General features: G+C 43.5%; 1 protein-coding gene across 1 annotated transcript in view; it reads right to left on the bottom strand.

The window, feature by feature from the left end:
* Positions 1 to 3,364, bottom strand: part of LOC119367951 — a 36,136-nt gene extending 32,772 nt beyond the window's left edge. The window contains exons 1-3 of the mRNA XM_037633328.1: positions 2,368 to 3,364; positions 1,744 to 1,859; positions 292 to 500 (exon numbers count right to left, since the gene is read on the bottom strand). Coding sequence (XP_037489225.1) covers positions 292 to 500; positions 1,744 to 1,859; positions 2,368 to 3,221 — 1,179 coding nt within the window. The 5' untranslated portion in view covers positions 3,222 to 3,364. The remainder of the gene's footprint in view (positions 1 to 291; positions 501 to 1,743; positions 1,860 to 2,367) is intronic.
* Positions 3,365 to 11,177: the final 7,813 nt, after the last annotated feature.

The following is an 11,177-nucleotide window of genomic DNA, read 5'->3' as shown; positions in this document are numbered from 1 at the left end:
GTTACATATTTCAGGCAGCTAGCTTCGCTAGCAGGGAGCTGCGACTACTGACGAGAAATGCAGCACAAAAGTATACAAAGACATATTATGTGACTTTGATGGTTCAAGAAAGCACAAGAGAAGTCACCTGAATAACAGCAATTATGTATCTGACTAAAATGACAAGAGGATTTCTGTAAAGAAAATTGTTGCGCGAGTTTATCTCCACAAAAGTAAGAGAAACAAATGCAGTGCTAGTAGCAAGATCATTATAATACACTGTCAATGGAGATGATATTTTAGGCCTCAGACCTGAAGACGACTCCAGCGCAGGGGCAGAGAAACTTTTGCATGATTCTTGATAAAAACATTTGTCCAGAGTGGCTCATATGGGGGGTCTAAAAAAACTGTATCAGTTTGTGTGCTCAAGTTATTGTTGCTAACAGTAATACTCTTAGGTACTTCTTCATAAAGTGTCCCAGCTGCTCCTGCATTGTCTGGACATCCTGAACTCCTCCCCCCTTAAACGTAGCATAGGTCAAACACCAACAAAAAGTATGTCAATAAGCTTATACAAACTGGCCATTTAATGGCGCTTGAGCTCCATGGAGCCCGAAAGTTAACAAGTTCAAAAAATAAATTTTTAGGTTTCAAAAAATTATGAAAAAAATACACACATACCTATGGATGTATACAACTTATCTGTAAAGTTTCATGGCAAAATAAATTTTTATGCAAGCTATACAAAAATAATAAAATCATGTATATCTAGCACATGTACTGTTCGCTATAAAAGTACATGATTTTTTTTGTACAGTCACATCAATATGTATTTCATAATGAAATTTTACACACATCTATTATACATCTATAAGTACTTGAGTATTTATTTTCAGAATTTTTTGAAACTTAAAGAGTCGATTTTTTAATTTTTGAAAATCCTCACTCGATAGCTAGTCCTTTTATAATGAATGACCTTATAAAATATGACCAAAAGATAGGGAGTATTATTAAATTGACCAATTTGTTTGGTAGCAAATTACAGCTACAGATTCCAACATAAAATACTTTGTCAAATTAGAGAGTCAAAACTCTGGACCAGCACGATAAAGCTCGCTACCTAACCTAGATCAGATCACGTAGTTTCACTTCACAATCTACATGAGAATGAGGAGAAGTCGAGTACATCATTTTGTCATTCCTCTCTCAGAATTTTTTGAAGCATATCAGGAACTGAAGCTACCCTCTTCCAGGACACCAGTACCACTTTCTAACAGGTTACTGGCAAAAACTAGTGGTTCTGGTCAGTAAGATTCATGATGTTTAACCCAACTCCATAACCTAAATTTAGTCAGAAGAAGTTATGCTCATTGAAAATTTAGGCTCAGGGGAAATCTGGGCAAACTTTTCAACCAAGTTAATTTTTTCCATTCAAAGGTTAGTTTGAAGTAGTATGCTTAGTTGGTCAGATTAATAAAAATGTAAAAGGTTCCCAAAATAGGCCACAATATTACAATAACTAAACCCTATGCAATGGCTCTCCAAACCTGAACAAAGTAGCATCCATAAACCAAATCAACATTCTTTTGCACCTTGATTAACATTTAGCCCGAACAATTGTGAAGACCAGAAAATAAATTCAACTCTATCAGAAAAAAGTGTGAATAGTATGAATGTGGCATGTTATAAGCAAAAATAACTCCATGCAGCCCATCAGCTAGAACAGAAATGCAACGATCCAACTGGAAGCCCGTATTGGATTACCATGAACAAAAAAACAGGTGTCATCATGCCTACTGAAAACATCAATAGAAACACGTCCTCCACCTCCCCCAGACAAACCATTGCCTCCACATGCACTTATTTTGCCACCGCCTTGCCTGTTCCAACAAAATATTAGATAGGGTCAACTGAATTACCAATGGCCTATAACCAACATATTTGAGTAAAATGGAATTCTAGATCATCATCAACTAATTCTGTTTTTAGAAACAGAGTCTTGATAAGCATGAGTTAAAGTTCTTCAAAAATATATAATAAGTTTGAGAAATGTACATATGAAGGGCCCTGTACTTATAGCAGAGAATGATAACATGAATGTATGCTATCATTCCATCAAGCCTAAAATGAGAATGATAACATGAATGTATTACTATCATTCCATCCATCAAGCCTAAAATGATTCAAATATCACTCCCTCTTCACATTCTAAGCAGATCAAAACACTGTTCCTAAACTAGAGATGGTGAAATTGCATTGAGTGCACTTCACTATTGAATTAAATTCTAAACTGTTCCAAAATCAGGTAGGTATGCACACTATGAAGTGCAGATGTTTATCAAAATCTTTCTAAAAAAATTGCACCAAAATCATTGCAAAAATACTCACATGGTTGCAGCCTTAAGATAGATGCTTCCCCCAGAGCCACCCCCACCCTTGGTGCCACCATTACCGCCATCTGCAATAACTGTTCCGTTCATGACAATTTCATCTGCAAACAACCACACTACTCCGCCACCCCCGCCACCATAGTCCTTCTCGACGCTAGTAGATCCCCCTTTGCTCCCATAGCTATTCGGGGTCTTGAGCTCAGACCACGCATAGGTATCGCCACCCCACGAGTCCTCCTGCGTTTGCCCCTTATTGACGTAGCAGCTTGCGCCGCGGCCACCATGCCCACCACCATCTCCATATGTCCCGGTGGGTACGCCGCTGGTCTTATCCGGCGGGTTGCCGGCAAGCGCAGTGGTGACGATAACGGCGTCGTCGCCGAGAGTGATGTTGGTGGCCGCGAGAGAGACCCATCCGGCTACGACACGGGCGCCATGGCCGAAGCGGATATCACCAGACAAATTGGCGGAGACAACGCACCCTGGCCTCTGGCAGGTGACAGAGACACCGTCGAGGAGCTGGAGGCTGCCATTCCCGCTGATGAAGACGCCACCGCCCTCGAGCCGCACGGACGCGGGGACTACGCAGCGCGTGTCGAGGTCGCCCACGCCACCGAGGTCGCCGGCGCAGGTCGCCGCCGGGGCGGCCGGCGGGGGCGGCAGCGCTGGGGGAGGCGGCGGCGTGTAGTCATGAAATGTCAGGATCGAGTACGCCTCCGCTTCGTCGGCCCCCCGATCGTACACCCCGGGGCTAGGGTTACCTGATGCGACGGCGAGGAGGGCAAGGAGGAAGAGGTGGTGGAGGCGGCGACGAAGGGGAAGGGGAAAGGGACGGGGAATGTGGTGGGCCATGGGGTGGGAAGCATCAGAGTACGAGCGCCACGGGCGGTAATAGGGGCAGGGTTGGGGTTGGGATCAAGGCCAGCGCGGCGACGGCGATCGCCGGAGACGGCGAGGTGGGCCGTCGGGGCTGGGGTTTGGTGATGGTTGTTTGCTTTCCACTCTTCAGTTAGCGAATGGGATTCAGTGCGCACGCTGCGGCGGGAGAGAGGAGAGTTGGGCCGTTGGATGTGCCTAGTGATGTGGTCGAGCTAGTGGGGTCGTGGTGCAGAGAGGCAGCGGAGAAAAGGATCAGGTATTTTCGCTTTCCGGATGTTTGAGATGTGTTTCTGTTAATCGGTTTTTTAGTTTGAAACTTTTGGTTTTGCTCATTCTAAATAGTTTTGATTTTATTGACTAATTCGTTTTCTCACTTTCTAAAAAAGTTTAGGTCGTATTTTTAACTAAACATAGATCAATTTAGGCATAAAGAAATTGAACCGGCTATTTTTTGAAGAAAAATTCAACCGACTTAAGTGCAGATAGGTCCTTGTTTACAATATATTTAACTGTGATGTGCTTGCTGCCAACAAATTGGACGTCTTCAGTAATCACTATACCATATTGTATTTTTTTATTTAGTACAACATGTTAAGCAAATGTTAAAGAGTTATGGTTTTGATATCTTATACGTAGGATATCATCTACACGGCAAAGTCATCTTCATAGAGATCATGTTTCTTTTATACACATTTTTTCTCCATGTCATGTCTTATTTATCTTCCACGTTAGCATATCTCGTGAATTCTAAAGAATTTTGTCGCCCATAACTCAACGGCACGGTGCATCAGGTGGTGGTGTGATCCCAAGCAAGGCCATGTCACATGGTAAAGGATTCCCACAAGGTAGTGCACAACGAACTACTTATTTTGCACGTATCACCTTGGCTCTGCAAGCCACTAGGTTGGAGTAAGCTTGCGGGTTTATGCCGACATATGCACTCGAATAAAAATCTCTATACTAAAGTGTTTACACGTTATCTTTTTATAGATAAAGTTGTATATCATATCTGTTTCTATAGAAATAAATGTAAACTTTGATACTATACTTAGATCTAAAATACGAAGATGTTGTTTCTCATGTTCTTTAACTGCTACTGCGTCATCTCTAGGAAAAACAACAACCATACGCTTCTTCACGAGAGACTTCTACACGTCTTATATACCTTACTTGCCCACTTGTTAGTGGGGTTATCTTAGGAGCGAGAGTTTTTGTTCTCTGAATTCAAAATTTAGATTCTTTTGTAAATATTGATGCTACATTGATTAAATACTTGTCAAGTTGAAAAAACAGTCTCTTTACCAAAATAAGACATAACTAAAACACAATGCAATGTTGGCTATTCTTTGATATTTAGTTAAGCTTTGTCGCTCTTTTTAGTAGGACCTAAAATATCAAAGAATGGCCTCTTGTTCATATCAATGAATATATTATATATCGAGAACATAGCGTTAGTCTTGCAGCCATGCTCCGGTGGGATATTCGATCAATGTATATTCAACCAACATATATTAAATCATAAATACCTTGGTATTACTTAACTATCTTTTCTATGTTGTTTTTCACCGTCAACTACATTTAAGGACTCTCACTAATTATCTATGAACATGCTAGTTATCGACTAGAGGGGGGTGAATATGCGATTTTTATGAAAGCCTTCAAGATAGGCAATGTCTTCGAAGACAGACAGTAAAAACAACAACTAACAGAACACAACGGAAGATAAACTACGCTAGCCATGCAATAGAGTCAGAGTACAATACAGGGAATGCACGAAGACAAGTAGTAGCTTGGTAGATATATCAGAATTGGAAGATAGTATGAAGCCATATATGCAATTAGGGGTGAATGTCTTCACACAATGAAGATAATGAGAGCATGCAAGCAATGACTTCACGAAGCTAAACTTTAAGTAAAGGGGTCAAAGTGATAGAACCATTTGCTTGACGAAGACAAGGATTTGGTAGACCAGTTCCAGTTGCTGTGACAACTGTATGTTTGGTTAGTGAGGGCGAGATTGAACTCAGAAGACCACGTCTTCACCTTATTCCCCTTGAGTTAATGCCACTTAGTCCTCGCCCAATCACTTAGGCCACTTAGTCCTCGCCCTTCAAGGTAGTCTTCCAAAACTTCACAGACTTCGTTCACCGGCGATCCACAATGACTCTTGGATCCTCAGAACGCAATGCCTAACTGACTGGAAGATCACAGTCTTCAAGTGTAATAAGTCTTCAGATCACGCGGACAGGAAGACTTCATTAATGCCAAACACTCTTTGGGCTTTGGGTGTTTTGGGTTTTTTCCTCGCAAGGATTCTCTCTCAAAGGCGTCGGAGGTGGGTTGCTCTCAAACAACAAAAGTCGTACACTAACTCCGAGTAGCCACAATTTGTGGTGGAGGGGGTGTCTATTTATAGCCAGGGCAACCCAACATAATTTGTCTGAAATGACCCTGGGTCATTGGGGAACCGGCACGTGTTCAACAGTCAAATTTCAAACACACGCGACAGCTTGACTTGGGCTACAAGTAAAGTTGACTTATCCAACCCAGGATAAGATTTTCTCTCATTGTCTTCACTTGAAGACATATGATTTGGGTTGAGCATCATGTCAGTTTTCTGACTTTGTTCACTTGAACCCCACTTGACAGTTCGGTGGTTCCTATGACTCGAGAAATAAGAAAATGAAACTATGAAAGAAACTACGTCTTCGCACTCCATTGTCTTCAAGCGAATGTCTTCACGCATCATTGTCTTCGACGCGAATGTCTTCCCGAACCACCAATGTCTTCATACATTTTTAGGTGTCGTCTTTGATGGGTAAACCGAATCAATAGGGACTTCTACCTGTGTTTTCTTGTGAATCTCACAAACACATTAGTCCCTCAACCACGTTTGTCGTCAATACTTCAAAACCAAGTAGGAGTGGCACTAGATGCACTTAAAATCTCCCCCTTTTAGTGATTGATGACAAACTGGTTGAAGTTTTCAACAGGGATAAAAGTATATAAAAATTAAAGAACGTGGTCATTGGCTTCATGAAGTTGAAGGGCGTCCCTTGAAGATGTGCATATTGCAGGTTTTGCTTTGTGGATATCTTCCTATATTCATGAAGTCAAATCAAAGTACATACAGAAATGTATTGAAGATAATGACATGCACAATGACAAATGGGCGTCTGCAGAATGACTTCATGCGCATAAGATAGAGTTTAAATGGCACATAACCAAAAACAACAAGTATAGCAAACTTCCATCGGGACTTAAGTGTTACAACTCAAAACCAAATGTTCACTAACGAGAGTTGCAAACTTAATAAAAATAGCATCCGACCCAATAATCCCGCTTGAAGACTATCAACCCACATGCTTCTCCCCCTTTTATCATAGAATGACCAAAAAGGAATGAAGACATAGGGTGTCTAAGCGTTCTCGGAAGGCGGTTGTGAAGATGTTGTTGCAGCCGGGTTGACGTTGGAGTTGGGTGGTGCAGTGGAGCCTGATGCAGCATCTTGGTGCAGTGAAGCTATTGCTAGGGAAGTGGCGTCGTCCTCCTCATCAATGACGCGCGCAACAACTGTTGGGGAGGATGATGAGTAGTCTGAATCTTCGATTGATGGTGTAGGACGCCACTTAGCCGATTCTGGTGTCTTGGAGTCAAACTTGAAGTGCTTTGTGAAGCCATCAACAATGAGATCATCTTCAGAACAAAGCAGTGTGAGGCTCTTCCAAGCTCGCTGGCAGGCTTCATGTGCGACAAAGGAATTCTTGGTGGAGAGATTGCAGATGCGATTGACGTCAACAAGAAGACTTTGCATTTGGCGTTTCATCCAATCATGATGCTTATCATGCTCTTGATGAAGGGAAACAAGGAGTTCCCTATTAGTCAATGTATGAGCATGCTTCTGAGGCCTTTGTGGTACTGTGTTAGTGGTTGCATCAGTGTTTGCGCGATGAGGCAGAAGGAGCTGACCTACAAGGGGACCGGGAGCAACATTATTTGGAACATGAATGGCTTTAAGAGGAGCGGAGAAGCTTTGATAAGCAGCATTGTCTTCACGGAGTGGTTCTTTGGCTGACTGAGGATAGATGGCTTCATGCGACATATCAACATCAGGCAAGAAGACAACATGATTGCGAGTTGAAGCTTGATAGTTGATGGTGGAGCGAAGCTTAATCATCCGCATTATCCATGGAGCATAAAACTTCTGGCCAAAGAGATCAATGCCTAAAGCAGCCAGTTGTCTGATGAAGAAATCATGCGTGTTGAAGCGTATGCCATTGAGAATATAGAAGACCAATGTCTTCATGGTGCCTTCAAGTTTTTTAGAAGATGAGTGCCCTTTGATTGGCCACAGAGTATGCCTCACAATGTGATAGATGGTACGGGGAAAGTACTCGAGGTCATTGACAAAAATGAGTGGGGTACTCAGCATCAGCAGGCAATGGCTTCATCTTGCAGATCATCTAGCTCATGTTTGGCTCTGACTTCTGAAAGATGCTTTTCTAACTCCTTCTAATAGGCTTGGCAACCTAGCTCATAGAGATCACCAGGAGTGGGAAGGGATGTGAGCTCGAGGATATCTTGAACTTTGGCTTCATGATGGATATCGCCTGTCATCCACTCAAGGACCCATGTCTTTGGATCCCTGTTGTAGCCTGAGATATGTAATGTGGCATAAAATTGGAGTAGCAGCTCCTCATTCCAGTGTTCCTTGTCGATGACAAATGGAAGCAAGCTAACATCTCTGAAGCAATCAAGAGCTTCTTCCAAGCAGGGCGGACCAGCCATGGCATCACAACAGAGCCGCTTGTGGGGGAAAAACTTGTCCTGATTGTATAGGATGCACATGTAGTAGTTGCGCTGCAGATAACTCCAGAATCTATCCGAAGACATCCATGGCTTCTTGTAAGGATTCTTGGCCCTATCAAAGAAGGTATTGTGTTGTCTAAAGTTTTGCACACTGAAGGATCTCTCAGTTGTGGTAGCACTGGGAAGCCTTGGCATGTGGGGCATTAGCTTCTGAGTGTGAGGCCTATGTTCGACATGGTACTCATACAGAGGTCCATGCACTTCTGGAGGTGTAAGAATGGGCCATCTGACACTGACTAGTTCTCCTTCATGATTGAAAGCCCTCGCGATGGTATGCGGTATAGGTGCTGCAGCAGCAACATCAGAGGTGGATGGCTGACTGGCTTCAGTGGTGGTATTGGCTTCAATCTGCAGATTGACTTCAGCCATGATGACATCACTGGCTTCAGTCGCAGTGGCAAGTAATAGTGGCAACAACAGCAGTGGCTTCAGTGGCAGGCGGGTTAGATGCAACATTGACTTCAGGTGCAACATTGTCAGCATCAGGAATCACAACATGTTCATCTTCAGTCTCATCGGCTGATGCAGCCGGAATGTCTTCAGCGTGTTTAGCTTTAGACTCTTGGGAAGTATTTGAAGGGATGGCTTCACGAAACACTTCATGTGCTACTAAGCTTGTGGCTTGCACATCCTCTTCAAGGATACTGGACATGGAGACAGAGGGCCTTGGGCCTTTGCGAAGCTTGCGGAATGTGGGTGACGCTTGATGAGATGGCGTTTTCTTCTCCATATCTTCAGGTGTGTCTTGGGGGGGGGGGTCTCAAGCACTAGAGTAGTCACTTGAGTTGGTGGTGTATGCGGGATCACTTCATGCAATGGGGAGTTGGGGTGTTGCTCTTCCTAGAATTCATCTTGAGTAATTGGCGTCATGGGACCACCAATGCTTATGGTTTCACTGTTCATAGGAACAGGTGATGATACCTGGTTCTGGATGAGCTGAGGAAGGACTTCATCATCTTGTTTTTCCACATTGTCTTTGTGACCAATGTCTTCAGCCACGATGGGTCGGTGGCTAGAATATCTTCAGTGACATGAGCCTCCGTGGGAGCAGGTTCATGCACGACCATTCTTCTCTCTCCATTTGAAGAGGCAAGAAGAGCAACTGAGATGGGCTTCACAAGCAGCGGCTTCTGAGGAGCATATGAATAGGTTGGTGCTTGTGCCCTACCCAAAGCCTTTGATGACTTCGTCTTCTGCCGCTTCTGTGAAGAAGGGGCATCAGAAGCTTCTTCGTGTTTGCGTTTCTTGGCTTTGGCTTCAGCTTGCTTGGTCTTCTTCATTTTGGAAGCAACAGATAGAGCAGACGGCTTCGAAGCAGCAAAGAAAGGAGGGAAGACAATCTTCAGCACTTCTTGTTGAGAAGCCTCAGCTTGGGGTACGACTGCCTTCTTCTTCTTCTTTGGTGCAGGCTTGGGGTCAATGCCAGGGCGGCCAAGTGCATTTCTCTTCAAAGCCTCATTGTGAGCCAGAACACATTTTTCAGCATAGGATTTCAGGCGCTCACGTGAGCCTTTAGCTTTGCCAGGACACCTCTGGAATTCAACTTTCAGGTCAGTCATCATTAGCTTGAACTTATCAATGTCAGTGGCGCTGAGCTTGGCCATATGTTTCTTGAATACTGCCTTCTCATGATCAATCTTATTTTTCTGCTCAATCACTTTCTGAGCAATAGCAAGTTCTCTGTTTAACGAAACCTTGAAAGGTAATGCTGATGCCAATGGCCATCTGCAGATCTTCAATAGATAGAGAGGGATTTTCAAACCACTCACCAATGAAGTTATTCAGAATGTCAGCATTGAACAGAGGCAGGTTCTTGAAGATATCATCCTCTTCCTACTTGTTCTTGATTAGCAGCTCCAATTCATCATCAGCATCATCAAGATCTTCATCGCTTGACAGATCAATGATGTCACCATCATCTCACGGAATTCTGGTTAGAGGAGGGGCACGACCAACAGTGTCCTTTGTCTTCGGAGAGGTCTGAGACAAATCTTCTGAATGCACACTAGAGTTAGGAGGTGCAACTTTCAGTGGTGTCACTCTTGAAGCTTTTGTTGCAGAAGTAGCTTTCGAAGCCTTTGACTTCTTGACAGGCTTCGGGGACTCAGGAGGAATAGTTTGATGATCTCCCTCTTGAGCAGCTTCAACACTTGCTCGTTGTTCAACACAGTGCGCCAGATATGCAACAAAATCATGGAAGGGGCCAACTAGATTGGCTTCAGCCTAGCGTGTGCCATCTTGTCTTGGGCAGAAGAGCCCCTGGCAAACTGATAGTTGGCTTCAAAAAGATCATCATCACGACACCATAACATGCTTGAAGGAGCTGAGTTTTCTGGCATGGGGCGCCTTGCCATTACAAAAAAAGACACATTCCTGACATTTTGGCCCGAACGAAAACTTTTTCTATCATGGTTATGACACTTCTATGATGATAATCATGACAAAACCACGTATCATCATAGATGTGGTGGGCTCCTACTTCTATGACAAAAAGTCATGATAGAAAATGGGCTTTTCATCCTAGGCGGGCCAGGGACGCACCTGCATGACATTCTTTGGGCCGTCCACGATGGAAAAAATCATGGTAGAAGCGAGGGCGAGGAAAATTTTGGGGAGTTCCCGGTTATGGTGGGTGGTCAGGGCCGAGCGATGCACGGAGATTTGCGTGTTTCTCTCGTACATGTATGTAAGTGCATCTAGTGCCACCCCTAGTTGGTTTTGGAGTATTGACGACAAACCTAGTTGAGGGACTAATGTGTTTGTGAGAATTGCAGGATAACACAGGTAGAAGTCCCTTATTGATTCGGTTTTCCTACCAGAGATGACCCCTAAAAATGTATGAAGACATTGAAGTCAGAGGTGGTATGTGAAGACATTCACATTGAAGACTATGATAAGAGAAGACATCACATGAAGACTATGGAGCGCGAAGACTTAGTAGATTCGTCGTTCTATGTTTTTCTTTGTTGAGTCATAGGAACCACCGTACTGTTAAGTGGGGTCCAAGAGAACCAGTCAGAATGACTGAAGTGATGCTTAACCAAAATCCTATGTCTTCGA

Source organism: Triticum dicoccoides, chromosome 1A (assembly GCF_002162155.2).
Source record: "Triticum dicoccoides isolate Atlit2015 ecotype Zavitan chromosome 1A, WEW_v2.0, whole genome shotgun sequence".
Classification (NCBI taxonomy): domain Eukaryota; kingdom Viridiplantae; phylum Streptophyta; class Magnoliopsida; order Poales; family Poaceae; genus Triticum; species Triticum dicoccoides.
This window is presented reverse-complemented; position numbering and strand designations above follow the sequence as displayed.